Source organism: Oenanthe melanoleuca, chromosome 3 (assembly GCF_029582105.1).
Source record: "Oenanthe melanoleuca isolate GR-GAL-2019-014 chromosome 3, OMel1.0, whole genome shotgun sequence".
Taxonomy (NCBI): domain Eukaryota; kingdom Metazoa; phylum Chordata; class Aves; order Passeriformes; family Muscicapidae; genus Oenanthe; species Oenanthe melanoleuca.
The window spans coordinates 54,407,345-54,426,610 of record NC_079336.1 but is presented as its reverse complement, the minus strand read 5'-3'; the positions used below and the strand labels follow the sequence as shown (position 1 = coordinate 54,426,610).

Here is a 19,266-nt window from a genome sequence, read left to right as displayed (position 1 = left end):
CCCTCCAGATTTAATCTTACATTTTTGTCAGTGTTATCAGCTGCTCTAAGTTCACAGCACCATTAAAGAAAAGCAGTGGTGCATGCAAGTTGCCAATTAATGCATCCTTTAATGCATCTCCTTAGGGGACTGGTACGTCAGTCCGCCTAAGCATTTGACTGCCTGAGGGGTTTTCCAGAGATTTCCTTTCCTGAAGATATCTAAGGGGATTCTTCTCTTGCTGAAAGCTGGAAACCCCAAAGTAACTGTAGATATGTTATGACACATGGTTTTCTGGTTTGGCTTTATCCTTCACAAAGACCAACATATCTAAAAGGAGGAATGTATTTTGTGTGTTGGAGTCCTGCAGCATGATTTAACAGAGTTACTGGTGAAATCTAGGCCAATCTTGCTCTTCATAGCTGAAGGAGAATTTTTTCCCTATCTAGTAATGCTGTAGCTTTTTACATTGTAAAGCAAGAACAGAGGCTGATAGGAGTCTGAAGAATCCAACTCAGGTATCACAGTGCTCCTGTTGCTCATTGTGCCCACACAGAAGCTTCAGATGCATTTTGTGGATGCAGACTTAATACTGCCAAGTTCAGATTAACCAACATGCAGGACATGACCACAGGTGTACTGATGCATTCATAATCACATTTAGGTTTGTCTGTGTTTATCATCTCATTTTAGGATTTCATTTGTACTTCTCTCTATGAAAACCTACAGAATTTTACTACCTGGATAGAAAAAATAAGTCTCCCGACTTTGTAGCTAGCACATTTTTAACCATCTTCTTGGCGTTCAGATGCAAATTCAATGCAGTGCTTTGGCTGGTATGTCCCTTAGGCCAGGTATCCGTGAATGAGGAAGGAAGGAGTAAGGACTGAAGATCAAGGCAGTGCAATAGACCAGTTATTTCATGTAATTCTTTTTAACTGTTGTTAGTTGCTTTGACTTTGACTTACTGCCTTGGTTCCTCCCTTTATTCTGTCCCTTCTTCCTCCAGATATCTTAATGTTGTTGCTTCCCACCTTGCATCTCCAGGCTTCCCACCTGCATATCCCCACACAGAAACATTCCTGATATGGGTTGTGGCCACTGCTGCAGATGCCTCTTCTCATGGGAACAGCCCCCAGCTTGCGTCTTTCGTCAGATCAGACAGGAACAGCTTTTGGGCCAGCGGCCAAGCACTGCCTGTACTAATATCTAGATATATAGATATCTAGAGATATAGATGCTTCTATATATAGATGTATAGAGATATAGAGATAGATACATATGTAGATATTATATATATAATATATTATTATATATTATATATTATATATTATATATTATATATTATATATTATATATTATATATTATATATTATATATTATATATTATATATTACTTATATTATATCAGGCTTCTGCTAAAATTAAATATATAAATTAAAAGGCTGAGATGGGTGTTGGTAATCTCTGTGCATCAGTTGCTGAGCAGGTCAAACCAGCGATAGGCAGTTTTGCATAGTTTTGTTCAAATCATTATTCTTTCTCCCTGCTCACGCAGATCCGAAGAAATGCCGTCATGAAACAGACAAACTGTCCTTAAAGATGTGACAACAGAGCACTTGACCCGCACGCTTTATTTTGTAAATGAATAATCCGGGCGGAGCTGGCAGCCGGCGCTGCGCAGGCACCGGGTGTGCGAGCGGGGGACACGGGGAACTGCCCGGCCCCGGCAGCCTTGGCCTGGCCGGCAAGGGACTAGGAAGGAGCTAGGAAGGAGCTGGGAAGGGGCTGGGAAGGAGCCTGTCTCCGCCCGGAGCCCCTCCTCTCTCCGCCCCGGCTGGGAAGGAGCCGGCGGAGGCCACGCTCTCCCCATCGATCGCCTCAGGGGCGGCCCGGCCACGCCACCGCCCGCCCGGCCCCCGCGCTGTCCTCAGGCGCCCGGCGACGAATCCGCGGCTCGAGCTCCCTCCTCCCGCCCCGCCCGGCGGCGGGCGAGGGGCGGCACCGGCGCCGACTCCGCTTTGGCTCGGGCCGCGGCCGCTGATCCTCCCCGGCTCGCTCCGCTCCGCTCGGTTCCGCTCGGCTCCGCTCCCAGCGCCGCCGCCATGAGCGCGGACCCCGTGGTGTTCGTGTCGGCCGCCAGGACCGCCGTGGGTGAGGCGCCGGGCGCGGGGCCGGGCGCTCCCTCCGGGGCCGGGCGGTGCCCGTGCTGAGCGCTCTCCCTCTGTGTCCCCCTCCAGGCTCCTTCAACGGCGGGCTCTCGTCGCTGCCCGCGCACGAGCTGGGCGCCGCCGCCATCCGGGAGGTGCTGCGCCGCGCCGGGCTGGCCCCCGAGGAGGTGTCGGAGGTGATCCTGGGGCAGGTCCTCACCGCAGGTACCGCCGCTTCGGGCTTGGGCCATTGGAACCGCTCGGGTTGCACCTTCCAGAACCTCAGCCCTTGCTGCTGGCAGCACGGCTCCTTAACAAAGGACCTGAGAGGCGTCCTGGCTGCTTCTCCATGCGTGGGTGGCTCTGGGTGACCGAAAGGATGGGTTTTGGGAAAGGATAGTTCGGGTTTTCTTTGAATCCCTGAAGTAGCCAACAGTGTAAGTGTGAACATCAGTTTCTCTTCTTTGTTACAGCATCCTTCTCACCCTGGTCATATCAGCTCCTAAATTTAACATCCTGAGTAATGGTGACTCTGAGATTTTAAGAGCTTGGCCTGCATTTTTATTTATCTGCAGGTCTGACCTGCAAGGTCTGTGATGCCACTTGTGTGGAGACAAATATTTTAATTTAATGAAAACGTAGCTGGCAGGGAATTGTTTGTTTTGAACGTGCTCCTGTTTTTTCCAGGGTGATGTTTTATCAGGAGAATCATAGGCAGGTTTGTATTTTAAATGTGGAGGAAGGGAGTATATTTTTGTCTTAAAGATGGTTCAGATTCCTCTATATTTTTAGCTTGCTGAATGATGGGCTCTCTTAGTCCTTTTCTTTGTATATAAGGATCTTTGGCCTCAGGAGATGCAGATGAAGACTGTTTTCTTTGAATATCGTGCTCCTGTTATCTTCATCAGGATCACAACAAAGACTGGAAGCTTCAGATCCATCTGTGCATAGTTGTGCTTTTCGTTTCCATATGAACTTTTAGAAAAGTTAGCTGCTGGTGATGTACAGAAGATGTCAAAGAGAAACTCTTCAGCAAATAGAAATTTAAATTATTTATCTTACACACATAACAGGCTAGGGCTGATCTGAAGTAGTGTTTCCTCTGACCCAGCATCAAAAGCAGAGTTGTAGATATAAAACTATCAGTAGCAGGTATTTATTGATCAATATAAATGAGAGAGGTTTCTGTTTATAGATTACTGCTGGGCACTTCTCTACCCACCAGCTAAAAGCAGGGGCGAGCTCTACGTTTTTGTGGAATCGGGGTATTGCTGTGAACAGTGACAAGGCAGATGTTTGTGTTTTAAAGCAAGATGCTGCCTGTTCCCGCAGGTGCTGGCCAGAACCCTGTGCGGCAGGCCAGCGTGGCTGCGGGAATCCCGTACTCCGTGCCCGCCTGGAGCTGCCAGATGATCTGCGGCTCGGGCTTGAAGGCCGTGTGCCTGGCTGCTCAGTCCATACTGACCGGAGACTCCAGCATCGTGGTTGCAGGGGGCATGGAAAGCATGAGCAAGGTAAAGCAGAGGGTTAGACTGGCATTGTGCTGACGCAGCGGGAGCAAAGAGCCCGATGTTGAAACCCTGCGTCTGGAGGCAGATCGAAAGGGTCACTGCACTTGCAAATGAATTTACACCTGCAGCAGTTGACTTCAGTAGCATGCTTCTTTTAGAAAAAGGAAAAGACCTCCTACTGCAGCTACTGAACACACGCTGCATTTAAAATTCCATTTTCATTTCCATCTAGCCCTGTTGTGGTGATTTGCCTGTGACAGATCGCAATAGACAGGATTTTTGTATTGCAAGAAGCCCAGAGAAGGAATAACTGCAAATGTTATTGTTCGCCAAGCAGTTAGAGCTTGGAAAGAAAGCAAAGCAGTTTTATTTTGAGGTGTTCATCCCAAGGCTGTACTCAGAAATAGGTCTGAACTGGTGATCTGATGCCCAAGAAGTGATGGCCTCTTCTGCCAGGGCTCAGCTGCCTGTGCCGAGAGTGATGCTGACATTCCCTGACAGGACAGTGCAATTGGGAACTACCTGGAGCAGGCTAGCAGGATGGGAGAGCCACAGCCATGTGGCCCCAGGAATGATAGATTTGGTCTGTGGAGAGGAAACAGCACTTGCAGTGTGGTGATCTGCTACCAGGGGAATGCACAGGCCAAATGGCACGCCAGCTGGCAGGCTCTGGAGCAACAGGCAGAGCTGGAGAGTCTTCCAGGATTTGGGCTGGGTACCTCCAGCCACCAGGCAGGGGTCTGTCTCTGCAGTGGTCTGTCTGAATTGTACTGGAGATGTAAACATCTCACTCCTTTCAAAATATGCTTTTGCAGGCTCCTCATGTCATTCACATGCGAGCTGGGGTGAAAATGGGAGAGGCTTCCTTACAGGACACTATAATCCTTGATGGCCTTACAGATGCTTTTTATCAGTATCATATGGGCATAACAGGTAAGTGGTGACAGTCCATAAAATGAAATGGTCAACTGAAAGAATTCATTGACATGAAATTTCAGAAATCTAAAGTTACAAATAACGTGTTTCAAGCTGTTGTAGTCATGAAAAAGAAAGAAATACATAATGTTGAAAGGCATGAAGGCATTTTCCATTTTGTTGGTAAAGCTACTGTTCTGGGCTTTTCTTCTCTGTAAGCTAATCTCTCTGCATCTCTTTTACATTTGAGAAATTTAATTTCAGAAAAAATATAAATAAAATAATCCCTGTGTGTAACTAGAGCATTCAGCAGCACAGATTTACAGAGGGGACAAGTTATGTAAAGTGTCCTGTGGAGATGTGTGGTTCTGCAGCTTCAGGTTATTGCACCCTGGATGGGATGGTCAGCCAACTGCCTTTCCAGATCCTGCTTATGAAACAGAGTGACTTCAGAACTGTTCTCTTTCCTTAAAGGGATCTGAGCATAGTAATTCAGAGAAGCAATAAACTACAAAAGCTTATTTGCATTTGTATTTAATTAGATAACATCACCTGGGAGGAGGTTCCACACAGAAAAAAAATTTCACCCTCAAGTGAAAATGCAGTAGAAAATCATGAGTAAACAAAATGAGGAAATCAGAATGAAAATGGTTCAACAAACTCACCTGCTTGCTACAGCAAACATTAATGACTACATTTCTGCTTACAATTTTGCAACTTCAAATTTTGGCATTTCCTGACGGCAGTTTGCACTTTGTTCCTGTTTCAGCTGAAAATGTGGCCAGTAAGTGGCAAGTCAGCAGAGGGGAACAAGACCAGCTTGCTGTAGAGTCGCAAAAGAGGGCAGAGGCAGCACAGAAAGCTGGATATTTTACAAAAGAAATTGTTCCTGTTCTTGTACCTTCTAAAAAAGGTAGGTGTGAATGGATAATTAGAGCTGATTTTAAGGAAAAAAATCGATTCTCTGCTGTGTTTCCTGCAGTCAGTGGATGGTTTCCCACTTACACAGCCTTTTAATAAGCATGTAGCCTGACATTAGACTGACTACAAACTATTTCATATAACAGTTTAGATGATGATATTCAATGACACTTGACTACTCTTTGTAACAAGATTACTAGAAATATCATTTGAAATATAGCCTCCTGCTGAAAGAAAAGCTATTTGGTTTGGAACAGAAAGAACAATACTGACTTATGCACAACTAGACAGTGTTTTAGCTGCCAGTGTTTGTCTTAGAAAACCTGAGCTATCTGCCCTGCTAGGAGCTGGAGGGTTACAGCCATTTGTTAAACAGCCTTGAGTTGGCAGCTGCCTCCAACATAAAAATATGTTTTTGATTGAAAGGAATAGAGTGTGTAGTCCCACTCAGCGTGTTATTTTTGCTGTTTTGCTGTTTGAGATGTGTTTGTGTGATTAGACCCTCCTGTGAGCATAATGCTCTGTTTTGCAGGTCCTATAGAAGTTAAAGTAGATGAACACCCTCGACATGGAAGCAACTTGGAAACAATGGCAAAGTTAAAGCCCTGCTTCCTGACAGATGGAACTGGGACAGTAACAGCAGCTAATGCTTCAGGTTGGTCCATCTGGCTTAAATGAAATGGAAAAGAACAGTAGCTGCTTGTGGCTCAAGGCAGGGTCTCTGTGAGGGGTGTGGCTGCTGTGTTTTTACTGCTTTGCAGGAAATGGTAATGTGTTAGACAATGTAGGTAGAACTCCATTTTAGATGTGGTGAAGGGTTTCTTTACAGAGACATCTTTTGTTTCCTTGTTTTCTATGCAACAATACAATAGTGTGGACAATAACAGCAGTATTTGATAGGCTGGAAAGAATATTTCCTTTTAAAACTGTCTAAGGGATTTTGACACCGCAGGTCTGGACAATGGAAAACTTAACGATTCATGTTTAAAAATGTTATTCCTGTGGGACTGCCATAAGCATCTTCCTGTGTCCTTTTGCTGCCCATTCCAAAGCCTGTCCAAAAAATCTGATGTTCTTCTTTTTCAGATTGTACTTTGATTCTTCCACCAGCTGCTTTGCAAATAGAATCACAAATGTGCCACATTTACAGCAATATAGTTTCAAGTGTTAGTGGCAGAGAACAGACTTGGCCGATAAGAACAGTACTGACCTATACCAATAAATGATTTGTGATTTTTGTTTTGTCTAGATTGTGATTTTATGCAAGCAGGAAAGAGTGGTACAGTAAGAGCCATAAAGTCCAACAAATAAACACAAGTTGTTTGTTACTCCACAGGTTTAAACGATGGAGCTGCAGCTGTTCTTCTGATGAAGAAATCGGAAGCTGCTAGGAGAGGTCTTATGCCTTTGGCTCGGATTGTATCTTGGGCTCAGACAGGTATAGATCCATCTATTATGGGAGTAGGGCCCATTTCAGCAATAAGGAAAGCTGTAAGTAATCACTTATCTATGTATCTATTATGTTAAAACTCTTGCTTTTAATTGATTTTTGTTTTCTGGCCATGTCTTGGTTTTGCCCTGTTTTACAGAAAATTTAGTAAGAAAAAAGTAAACTATGTGAAAAAAAGACTCAAAATAGTAGAAAAAAACGTAGTAGATATGATTAGGAATTCTAGTGCTGCTAGGCTACTACCTTCTTGTTAGAAAAAGAAAACCCAAATGCATATATGTATAAATGGACTTCAGAGCATAAACGAGTCAGGTTTGTGGAATGGTACCTAGATAACCTAGGAGGCTAAAGATCAAATTTCAGGGATGTGTGTAACTAAACTAATTCAGTGACAAGATTCTGTGTCTGCCAGGTTAATTTTTACATCATTGCCTGATTGTATTTGCAATAGTACAACAGTGAGAGAAGAGCCACTGACTGCCATCTGCATTAGCAAATGGGAATGGTGCCCTTTGTGTTTCAGTTTGGCCTGCAAAAAGCTTGGAGCTTACAGATTGGATTCCTTTCAGGTGTAACTAAACAGGAAGGTGCATTCCAAAACCACATCTAGCTGAACCCACTGATGTGCTCAGTGTTAGTCCACAGGACAAGTGTGCTCAATGCCCCAGTGAGCAGCCCTGCTGGTACCACGCTGCTTACTAATACAGACATAACCCAAGGCAGCCCCAGCTGATTATTTGTTAAAGCTTAGCTATGAAATTGAGCATGAAACAGATTTGCTTTAATGTTCCTTATTTTTTTAATACTGTGTGCCTTATTTTGTTCACCTCTGAAATGTCCTGGTGATGTGGAGGTCTGACTTGAACTCACCCAAGCTTTGTGGCTTTTGACAAGAAAATCAGAACTGTAATGCTGAAGTTTTTTCTTATCAGATCTCCAACTGTTCTTTTAAATTAAGTGCAGTAACTGCATATACAATACAGCTTAGTTTAAACTGTGAGACAGACAAGCTGGACCTATAACTGTATACATACTATGAAAAAGGGCAGCTTCATAGAGCATGATCCTAATAACACCAAGGTTGTGGCTTTGATTCCTTTATGGGCCGTTTACTTAAGATTTGGACTTGATGATCCTCATGGGTCCCTTCCAACTCAGAATATTCTCTGATTCTGTGATTAAATTTTGTAATGTGTGTTATCAAATGTTCACACCCTCTGTGTATTATGGTTATCACTTCAGAATCTGAGAGTACCACTTTATAGTGTGAGAATTTTCTATGTTACACATTAAGTGTTACAATAACATAGTGTGTCTTAAGCTTTTCCCAGAAGAATGGGATACTCCATACTGTCTATTTTATCTAGTGGGAAAAGGCTCTCCTCCTTGACTACAGCCTCAGAGGTGCACCAGTCTGGCTAGCCGAGGTTGAAAAATATCATTGCTGATGATTCTGCTGATAAAGTATTGTTGTTAGAAACAAAGTGAGTGGAAGTAAAAATTTACATGTGAAACATGCCTGAGCCTGTACTAGAGTAGGCAATTGCATCACAAGTTTCTCAAGTGAAAACATGAGCCAAGCTGTCTTCCAAAATAGTCACCTGTAAAAAGCTTGAAGTGGCAGCTTTCAATGTAAAGGCAGGAGAGACTGGAAAATCAGATGTGGCATTGATCACTAATGGTTGACACCTCACTATTTCCCATGAAAAGGTCTCTGTCAAGTAGAGACTCCCTAATGGAGTCAAACTATGTCCTAAAAAAATTGCTTTCAATCTGTTAAAATCTGCTTTTGAATCCAGTGCTTTTTCTAGGAAGGGCACCAGGTAGTTTGATTCTCACAATTGCACCACCACTGCTATGCGTGTCAAATTAGTCAAGATTTTTATGAGCACCCAGCATTATTACAGCTCGTTGTACTGACTTGTCTGACACTGAAATCTGTTGTCTTCAAGAATTGTCATCAACAATTAGGTATAAAAAATTGTTTTCCTTCAACTTTTTTGAAGTGGTAGCTTCAAAATCACCCAATTTACATCTTATGAAAAGCTTCCTCTGGCGCTAAGAAGACCTAAAGGATAATAAGGTCCTATTTGTATTGTTTTCTCAGATTGACAAAGCTGGCTGGACTCTGGAACAAGTTGACCTGTTTGAAATTAATGAAGCCTTTGCATCACTATCTCTTGCAATAGCAAAAGACCTGAAAGTAAACCCAGAAAAGGTAATGAGTTGTAGGCTGGCATTAGTTTGCCTCCTGTAATTCAAACTTGTCCCATTCTGTGCATGGATTGTAAAGATGAGCACAGTTCTCTTTCAGTCCCTTTGGTGTAAGCCAATAGGGAGCCCCAGCAGGCATGTCCTCATCCTCACACTGCTCTGACTGCTGGCTTTGCTAGCAGACAGTTCCCCAGCTGAACAAGTTCCAATGTTGTTGCAGTGGATTTTTATGCAAATCTAGGCAACTGCTCAAGCATACTTAATTCAGAATTTGAAATTGCTGCTGCAAGTGCATTTGCCACAGTAGTATTCTTTCAGTGATGGCAAAAAGCATGGGTATTAATCTCCCCTCCCTAAATTCACTTATTTTCACAGTGAAGACAGCATCCTTGCAGAAGAAATACTGGTTATACCAACTGTTGCACTTTCTTGTATGAAGTGATGTTTGGGGTTTCAAGCTCACAAATAATCAAGGGCTAGATCCCAGTGAAGTCATTTATGTTGAAAGTCAGCTAAGCCAGTTAAATGTTCTTGACTGTCTGTATTGGCTTTTTTTTTTAGATCAATGTACAAGGTGGAGCTATTGCTCTTGGCCACCCTCTGGGCGCCTCCGGTTGTCGCATCCTTGTAACTCTTCTATATGCACTGGAACGAACTGGTGGAAAACGCGGTGTTGCTGCTCTCTGTATAGGAGGAGGAATGGGAATAGCCATGTGTGTCGAGAGATAAATGTGAGGGAATGAATGAACAGCTAGTGTGAACTAGCTTTTAAACATTTCACTAATAAACTTGTAATAATGGAGCTCACATTTGGTTTGTTTTGCCTAAAAGTAAATAAGCTTACAACATTACTTTGTGACACTCAATCACTGACTGGACAAAGACGTCAGTGGTTACTTGCAGGCACACTAATGGCTAACACAAACCACAGCCTAAATTCTCACTGCAAGGACCAAGCTTGCTTTCAAAAATTAAGTTTGTTCACAAGAAAATAGCAGCAACATTCAACCACTTGTTTTATTAACATTTTAGTTATAAGAGTGGGAAGTGTAAGTGAAACAAACATAAATAAAGCCTAAGTTATTCTTCGAGTGCTCCAGACTGAACTGCATCCTCATAGCATCCTCCTCTCTCTTCTTTAGTTTCAGGGTGCAGTTTAATAAGGTCATCAATTCGAAGAATAGTAATTGCAGCTTCTGTTGCAAACTTGAGGCTCTTAGTTTTGACCATGGTTGGTTCGAAGACACCAGCTTGCTTGTTATCACGAGGTTTTCCATTGATCAAGTCAAGACCGATCCTGCAAAGAAGGACGTGTCAGATGGAGAAACAGTAGAAAAACAGCTGGGAGTATGCTGTGTAGTTACTACTTTGTTACAGCAATACATACACAGGACTGAAGGGAAGGGGCAGAGGAGTTCACTGAGAACACACTTTTTTACTATGCAAATCATGGTTCAGTAAACTTGGAGAACAGTTTTACATCTAGGTCACCAACCCACATGGCTTTTACTAGCCTTCTAAAAGACAGATACTTGCCATTTCAGATTTTTGCGATCTGGGTTAACTTGAGCCTCATTGTGGAATGCTCTCAACTTTGCAACAAGATCTGTGGCATCCTGAGCGGCATTTACTGCCAATGTGTTTGGGATTACTAAGAGGGATCTTGCAAATTCTGCTATTGCGAGTTGTTCACGTGATCCCTAGAAAGAGGAAAAAAGTTGTTAAACCAATAGCTACAACAAGAGGAAAAAATACAGCCACAATCAAGAATAGCACTAATAGGTAGGGGTTTTCACATGCAAAACCTGTGTTTGGTTCAAAGAACAATAGAGTCTAATTATGAGAGAACTCTCATCCTCAGTTTCAAAGAACCATCTTAGAGGCTGTAAGATGATTAGGTTTTCATGAACCACAGAAATGACTTCTAGTAGATGAACATAAACGTTTGGAGATTCACTGTGCAGCCTAATGCATACACACCATTGCTTCCTTGTGCAAGACTTACCATGCTCGTTGCATAATTTTCAAGATATATTGAAAGTGCTGCCTCTACAGCACCACCACCTGGAACAACAGACTTGGATTCCAAAACCCTTTTGACAACACAGAGAGCATCATGTATAGATCGTTCCATTTCATCACACATGAAGTCATTGGCTCCTCGTAAGATAATTGATGCTGAAGTACGAGCTTTTGTACTAAAAAAGAAAGGAATCGGAAGTCAGCTGTGTTGGATGGAATCTATATTAAAATTTTTCTTGGTAAATTTTTTCATCTAAAGCCGAGTTCAGCGGAGCCTTATTATTTCAACATTTAAAAGAAAATCTTAACATTGTGATGTCCCTTTGCAGGATACATACATTGTAACTTAGTCACCCATTTTATTTCTAACATGCAAACACATAGTTTGAATTTCAGTTCTTTAAAGAAAGCTACCTGTCAAAACGTAATGACAAGATGTTTTGCAATCAAAGAGGGGAAAGTGTACTTATCCAGTAAGAAAGACAGCTCTCAAGTAAGCTAATGACTGCCAATGTAAGAAAAGGCTGTAACCATGTAGCTGACACAGAAGTGCCATGGGCAGGGCATTTTATTCACACTCAAATAACACCACGGGAACATGAACACCCAGAAGGGATACTAGGGCAGTAGAAAAGTTATTCTCCAAAATACGTTGTCATTAAATCAATTGATATTTAAGTCTTCAGGTACCAGACAGCAGTGACAGCAGCACAAGTGAACACTGTCTTTCACTACAAATGCTAAGATTTAGCTCACATCTCTTTATTCAGATGAAATTACTCAGATGGTTCCTATTTCCCTTTACCATCTCTAAAGGGAAGCCAATTTAGCTGTCTAGCAATCTTATTTGTCTCATGTACTACAGTTCACAAACTGTATCCAGCTCCAGCAAGAGATGAAATACTGATACTTTCACCTCTTAATTTGCACTGGATTTGTATATAACTACTTTCCCATGTGTGTAACTACTCCAACCACTAAGATAGCATGAAGTAAATAAATGGAATTTTATCAACAACTTAGTAGAGAACATATACAAAACTGAGTATTTTTAAAAGGACTCTTACTTCTTGATTAAAATCAGCTCATCATCACAGATTCTTTCTTGAATCACCTCTTCTGCCTGTCCCAGCATTAATGCCTCAAAACTCTCCTCACCTTCAAGGTTTGCAAGGGTTGAGCATATGGTTGCTTTAACAAACGAAAAAAAAAAAGTGAAGTTAACATTCAATTCCTGCACATCATCCTTTGCCTACTTCCCAGAATAGGTGTACAGAAAGAAAAACAAAAATAAAAGCAGTGTTAAATCGATTTTTCTTAAACAACACTTCCAGTTCTCAGGCAGCAATTCAGTATTTTAGTTTATAACTGACAAAATGACTGCTCCTTTTGTTCAACTTTTACAGCACTTTTTTTCACAGCCAGTACAAGTTCCCATGGTTTACCACAATGAAAATGTTTTCTTCCAAATTTAAAAACTGACAGATAAAAAAGTATGTACAGGACCAGATTTTTTTTAAAGATATGTATTTAGTGATTCAGAAGTTCTTTATTTGCCTTGAACTATCTAAACAATGTACTTAACTGTCTAAACAGAGGCTTATGAATGCATGTATAATTAAGACTTCTAAATAAACACAGATTAAGGCTCCTATTTCCACAAGAGGCCAGTCTTCACAGTGCAAGTCAGCATTTTCTTCTCCCACTGTAAATCTTCAGCAATCAAGTCTTAAAATACTACTACTTTGACAAAGGTCACTTAAAAGCAACATTAAAGCTAGAAAGAAGTGGCTCAGCTTTACTCATTCTGACCTTGAATGTTAAGAAGCTGTATTTTAAAAATCAGTTTACAAATACCCTAACAACAGCTTCTACTTTGAAGAATAAATTTATAAACCAGTTATTCTTATATAGACATACCTCCTGATGCCTTAGCAATCCTCTTAAGGTCTTTTTTTACGACTCTTCGTACTGCCATAGCTCCAGCATCAACGAAGTATTTCAGACACATATCATCAATACCTCCAGTGGTGAGGATAACATTGGCACCAGTGGCCAGAATCTTCTGGATTCTTTCTTTGGTGATATCTGACTCTCTGCAAAGATTAATGTCCAAGTTATAAAAAGGTATTAAGAAATATACCATCACAGCCAATTTCCTGAAATCTTAATGCTGAGCTCTCCAAGAATGGACTACTGCACAAACATACTTGCATTTCTTGAAAACTGACTTAATACTAATTCTGCCTCCAGAAGCGAAGGCTTCTTCCATTTCTATTTGGTATTGCTGGGAAATGTTAATATTCAAAACATTTTTTACCTCTTGAACTCAGCCAAAATTACATTGAGCCACCTCAACTGAAAAGACCAAATCAAGCCTGTGAAACCCCACTGCCTCAGTTGTTCAAGCTTCCACACACCTCTGCCTTATCTGGTCCAGCTTCTCAGGGTCTGAGATAACAACCTGAACACCAAGCTTCATTTTTGCTTTCTGCAGGCTGAAGTCAAGGCATGCAATCTTTGCATTAACTATTCTCTTGGTCATACCTGATGAGGAAAAATAAGCAAGAAGGATTTTGTCAAATCGATTTAACAGAACATCAAGTCAGCATTAGAGATTAAAATTAACGTTACTTCCACATTTCAGATTTCTACAGTTTACTTCTCCACCTCCAGTTCTGTCCTACTGCAGAAAAATTCCAATCAAGACTTTCCAGTATTACCTTTTTACATACCCTGTCCCCAAAATGTGAATGACCATGACAATCTGACCTATCAGTCTCACATCCTCTAAAGTCACCTCATCACAGCACAGCTCTGCTAAATACAACAGTTCCCCACAAACCTGGGACTGGCTCCCCACAAGGGAAGCGTTTAAGTTCCACCAGACCACAAGGCCACCTTGCTGACACTGGGCTAGGGAAACTACAGCAACTCAACACCTTGTGGATCACTGCTAGCTGGCAGGCTCTAGTCTAAGAAACACTGGTGAAGTGCAGTATTTCATGCTCTTATTTAATTGTTCTAGAACTGACAACCCACGTGATTTGCAATGAGTGCAGCCAGTAAGAAGAGCAATGCAGAGAGATGAAGAGGACTGAGCTGACACAGAAGATTTTTGAAACACAGCCTGCTCTTACCCTGTGAGCCCACCACGCAGTTCAGAGCGTAACCGTTCACAAGAATGCTCTCCTTCTGGCTGCGGCCATGGGCCTTCAGGACATTAACAGAGTTGATGGGGTACCGAGCCTGACCCTTCTGGTCTGTGTATTTCACTGCCAGAGCAGCATCCACCACCATGTTAGCAAAGAAATCACCATCACTGAAAGGCTGTTAAGGTTAAAACTGAAGAAGGAAACTAGCATTATGCTTAAGGAAAAAAAGAAAGCAACAAACCATGAACAGAAATAACTGACAGTGCCCAAACTAAGTGTCCAAAAAAGAACTTCAGAAAGGCACAAAAATGCTAACTCTCCTTACCATTGTCTTAAAGGAGTCATTCTAAAAGCTACATCACTGGTAAGAAAATTAGACAGATTAGTATGAAACCTGCATTTTGCATACCTTTTGTTGCTAAAGAAAAATATGTATCCTATGCTCAGTCTGCACAAGAGCTAAAAACGCAGGTTTTTGTGCCCATGGAGAAAAATTTAACTTTCTTCCCTCTAGATTAATTTCCCAGGTACCGCTGTAACACATTCTCCCATTCTCTTCACACAACTCTTTATCTAGTCTCCCTAACAAGCAAAGCAATTCTTAGGAAACAATACCTTTTAAAAGCTATCATGATGTGTCAATCTACATTTAAATAAATTGGGAAGAGTTTGAATATGCTTTCCCATGCCAGGACACAATATGTGTAAAATTCCTGTTATAAACACAAGAGCTTCCATACTATGTCATGTACGTAAGAACTAACCAAGGACACTCTAGCCTACCTATTGAAGCTCTCTAATGAGCCACTCTCACTCCACTCACTTAAGTTAAAGGATACACTCCTATAATTTTTGAGGACATTGATGTTTTAGCAGCATTAATTAGGCACTCCCTGCCCAACTCATCTGTGTTAATAACAAGATTTTCATTGATGTAGCGAACAGCTTCCCTGGAAAATAAAGACAAACACACTGGTAAAGAACCACCTGCACAAAAAGACAAAAACTTTTGTTTTCAGCTCTTCTAAATGTTACTTCAAACAACAAAGGGATAAAATCAACTGTTCTCCAAGGCCACTAAGGTGACTGTCATTCCTTTATGTGATTACAGAAATACAATTTAAAAAAAAGAGAACCCACAAGAAAACCCAACTAAAACCCCACCACCCCTCAACAAACCATCATATTCCACTTGGCACCAAAAAGTCTGTATTAATGCAGTCACAAAATGCAGAAATTTGACTCTATCAGTTTCTTACTTGCAGGCAAGTCTGTATCCACCGATAATGGAGGTAGGATGAATTTTCTGTTTCACGAGCTCATCTGCATTTTTAAGAAGTTCTGCAGCAATAATTACCTATTTGAAATACAAACATTAAATACGTGCATTCCACATAAGAAAAATAACTACCTTGTGCAATGCAGAACTAAAAACAGTTTCTGATGTGAGGTCAGAGCTACCTAATTCCAACCCCCAAAAAGGTATCTGAAGTGTCAGACAAGTTTTCAATACTCAGTATCTTTGTTGGTACTTCACTTCTTGCAGTCATTAAAAATTAAAAACCCAAATTCAGCCTCTATCACCAACCTTCAAGACAAGAAGAAATCAATAATGAAACAGAAGTAAGCAAATTTCTTTCCAGAGCACCACTCTGCATATGGAAATACATATGCATCTATGGAAAACTGAAACACTGACTTTTGATATATCTGCCTGTAAAACCTGCTACATACCACTGAGGTGGTCCCATCACCGACTTCTTTGTCCTGCAGATCTGCCAGCTCACAAAGGACTTTTGCAGCAGGATGTTCCACTTCCAGCAATTTCAGAATGGTCGCACCATCATTAGTAATGGTTACGTCCTAATTTTCAGAAATCAAATGTGCATATGAGGTATATTTTTATTACACTTCACTGTTGCATTTCATAACATTCATACAAAAAGAAATTAATTATTCTTTGCAATTGCCCATAAAATAACTATTTATACTAAAACTTTCCTGCTTCTTTTTAACCAGGAGTCCTACTCTAAGAACAGAAATGTTACCAGTGCAGAATCTGCACTCTCTCTTGATCAGAAAAGCCTTCATGTTACCACATTTTGCAAATACTGGATAAGCAGTCATGCAATGACCTCTCTCCAACACAATGACAAACTTTCTTCAATTACTTGAAATATTTTGAAATTAAAACAAACAAACAAACAAACAAACAAACAAACAAACAAAAAAAAACTTAAAAACTTGAATTACTTAATTTTTTTTTTTTGTTATTTTGTTATTTCTCCTAATGTGGAGACCAGGATATAAAAGTCATCACCTGTTAAACTTGACTTACATGGTGAAACTCACTTCTTGCAATCTGACCCATTTTTTAAGTGGTTACAAGAACTTACCTAGAGAAATAACTGTACCACATAAATTACCACTACAATAGATGAAACTAAGACGATGTAGCATACGTTACACAATACTCAATTTTGTTACAGTTCTCCTACCCCTCTCAGAACCATGGAAAAAATAGGCACATGCACATTAGACCTATGAAGCACACTAAGTGGAAGCACTTTTACACAGGAATACAAATTCTCCTGACACTTCTTAAAGTAATATTACTTACCCCAATATCATCCACCAACATCTTATCCAGACCAACTGGACCAAGAGAACTCTTCACAATATTGGCAATAGCAGATGCAGCAGTAACTGAATAAAAGAAAGAAGTAAGAAAAAAAAAGTTTTATCTTCTCAGATAGGATGATTCTCAGGTTTGTAAGAAATAGTGGAAGAACCAACAAATCAAGAACTAAAGAATGCTTTCTCTGCTGTCTGGGTGAGATAGAGGAGAGGACTGAGGTCCTGAGGAGGAGCAGTGGTATTAGATTAGGAGGGGGTGGTAGCACTGCTGCTTTTGACGGCAGCAAGCTGTGCCACAACACTTTCATCGAGTCCTCAGTTCTGGGCTGACAGGGAACAATGGTATCACCACACATCAATTAGTAAAACATCTTTTGGTCCATATCAGGCCTGTGACTGAAACAACACATCTACTTCTGCAACCAAGTCACTTCTAAAACACAGTGTTTAAAACACTGGTTCATGTAAAGATTGTTCTGCCATCTTCATATAGGAAAAAGATACAATCAACCTTTTCCTTCAGACCGTGGCAAGTTTTATTCTATCCCACAAGCATAGCCACTTAATCTGGAAATTGAAAAAGTGGTAGTTAAATGGGAATGGTTATAACTCAGAGACCTTCAAACAAAACAACAATTTCTTTTGCTTAGGAGGATTAATGGCAGCTTTCTGGAAAAAATAACGTTGTACCAAAGATGCCATTAGAACGTGGAATCTCACTCGTGAATTAAGGCAAGGCTTGTAAATTTTAAGTAGTCTGTCTAAAGTATCATCAGAGCTACAGGAATGAATCTCAGTTTGATCAGGAAACAAGTCTTTGGCTTCTTCCTTTGTCTTTTGTCTACTCAGAATCCGATATCGGTCTCGGAATTTGAAGCCTTCCCCAGGACATGGGGTACAATCCTGGGCAATGGGCAACGTGTTTGAGAACCACAGCTACAGACACGCATCTCGAGGGCGGTCCCCACAGGTTCCCTGTGCTGGGCAGCGGGGATCTACCCCAGCTGCCCCTTTCCCTGCAGAATTCCCCGCAGGCCTTGCAGCCTCAGGCCGTGCGCGGCCGGGACGGGGCAGAGCCAGCTCCGTGCAGCAGCAGCCGCCCTGGCCCGGTGTCTGCGGCTGCCAAGGGAAGGAGGGCGGGAGACGCGGGATCGCGTCGCCTCTCAGACTCCTCGGGGCGGCCCGCGATGGCGTCTGCTCCTCGTCCGTGTGCCTCCCTCCCTCCATCCTTCCTTTACTCCCTCCCTGCAGGCAGCAGCGGCCGGGAGGGAAGGGATCTGTCGAGAGGAGCGCCAGTTCCCGGGCAGAGCGGGGCGGGTGAGCACATGGCAGGGCCGAGCATGGCCGCGCCATGTTCGCTCCTTCCTGCCCCTCCCTTCCCCCCACAGCTCCCCCGGCCCATGCCGGGGCGCGCCGCCGTTACCGTTTTGCGTGCGGACCGTGTCGCCGCTGGTCCGCTCGCCGAACACGGCCAGGGGCCCCTCCATGGCCGCCATCTTCCCGCCCGGGCGCGGCGCCACACGCTCAGGGAAGGGACGGGAGCGCGCGGAGCGGCAGAGGGCCGGGGCGGCGCGAGGCACGCTGGGAGCGCGCCCCCCTGCGCGAGGGGGCGGCGGGGCGGGCACACCCCGCGGGGGGCGGGGCCGCTCCCCGAGCCTGCCCAATCCCGGGGCGCGGCACCGCCCGGGCTCGAGCCCCGATTGGCGGGAGCGGCTGAACAAAGGCGCCGCGCGACGGGGCGGGGCCGGGGCCGTTTCCACGAGCTTCTAGAAGGTGTCGCGGGCCTGGACGCGCATGCGCATTGGGTGCCGCCGCTGGCGGGGTAAGGAGTGGGTGCGGGAATGGCTGCTAGCCAGCGTTGGAAAGAGCCTGCTTCCCAAAGTGGGGAACTTCGGCATGCGCGGCTGTAACTGCGCTCCTCAGGCACCTAACTCATTGTATCCTGAGTGCTGGAGGAAGGCCGTAAATTCCGAGCTCAGTCTCCGGTTCTGAGATGGCAAGTTATGAGGAAGCTAATAGATCTGCGGCCTGGAAAAACTAATTCAAGCTGATACTTTAGGCAAAACAATTTTAATGAGTATTATCCTAAGTCATGACTGTGATTGCTCTTGATAATGGCACCACTGCATTGTTTGCAGGTCTCTGAGCTGTAACTGTTGCCATTATCCTGTCAATTTGCAATAACTAGGTTAAGTGGTGATGCTTGTAGAATAGGGAAAAACTTGCTACAGTCTCAGGGAAAAGTCTCAGGGAGTGGTGGGGAGATGGGGAACCTGCAAGGCTCAGTATGGGCATGTAATGATTTGTAGGGC

At 42.9% G+C, this 19,266-nt stretch overlaps 2 protein-coding genes and 1 non-coding gene across 3 annotated transcripts; 1 reads left to right on the top strand and 2 right to left on the bottom strand.

The window, feature by feature from the left end:
* The first annotated feature begins 1,611 nt into the window (after positions 1–1,611).
* Positions 1,612–9,947, top strand: ACAT2 (acetyl-CoA acetyltransferase 2). Its single transcript, XM_056487612.1, has 9 exons — positions 1,612–2,133; positions 2,220–2,354; positions 3,462–3,643; positions 4,456–4,573; positions 5,325–5,468; positions 6,009–6,131; positions 6,813–6,967; positions 9,034–9,144; positions 9,702–9,947. Exons 1-9 carry the CDS (start codon positions 2,085–2,087, stop codon positions 9,867–9,869), a joined length of 1,185 nt encoding a protein of 394 aa, XP_056343587.1. The 5' UTR covers positions 1,612–2,084; the 3' UTR covers positions 9,870–9,947.
* A 185-nt stretch (positions 9,948–10,132) lies between these two features.
* Positions 10,133–18,588, bottom strand: TCP1 (t-complex 1). Its single transcript, XM_056487611.1, has 12 exons — positions 18,378–18,588; positions 16,938–17,023; positions 16,052–16,180; positions 15,577–15,674; positions 15,157–15,267; positions 14,303–14,484; positions 13,583–13,709; positions 13,083–13,258; positions 12,230–12,353; positions 11,146–11,338; positions 10,677–10,840; positions 10,133–10,437 (listed from the first exon to the last, which is right to left on the bottom strand). The coding sequence occupies exons 1-12, from the start codon at positions 18,448–18,450 to the stop codon at positions 10,221–10,223; spliced, it is 1,680 nt and encodes a 559-aa protein (XP_056343586.1). The 5' UTR covers positions 18,451–18,588; the 3' UTR covers positions 10,133–10,220.
* On the bottom strand, positions 17,420–17,555 carry LOC130251952 (small nucleolar RNA SNORA29). The gene has a single exon (XR_008840273.1). It is a non-coding gene; the product is annotated as a small nucleolar RNA SNORA29 (small nucleolar RNA).
* Positions 18,589–19,266: the final 678 nt, after the last annotated feature.

Bases quoted from the DNA above. Each gene is read 5' to 3' on its own strand.
- ACAT2 (XM_056487612.1), top strand. From the start codon at position 2,085: ATGAGCGCGGACCCCGTGGTGTTCGTGTCGGCCGCCAGGACCGCCGTG. The intron at 5,469-6,008 runs GTAGGTGTGAAT...TCTGTTTTGCAG, and splicing joins TCTTGTACCTTCTAAAAAAG to GTCCTATAGAAGTTAAAGTA. The intron at 9,145-9,701 runs GTAATGAGTTGT...TTTTTTTTTTAG, and splicing joins TGAAAGTAAACCCAGAAAAG to ATCAATGTACAAGGTGGAGC.
- TCP1 (XM_056487611.1), bottom strand. From the start codon at position 18,450: ATGGCGGCCATGGAGGGGCCCCTGGCCGTGTTCGGCGAGCGGACCAGC. The intron at 16,181-16,937 runs GTAAGTAATATT...TCTGAAAATTAG, and splicing joins TGTTGGTGGATGATATTGGG to GACGTAACCATTACTAATGA. The intron at 10,438-10,676 runs GCAAGTATCTGT...CCTTCTTTGCAG, and splicing joins GATCGCAAAAATCTGAAATG to GATCGGTCTTGACTTGATCA.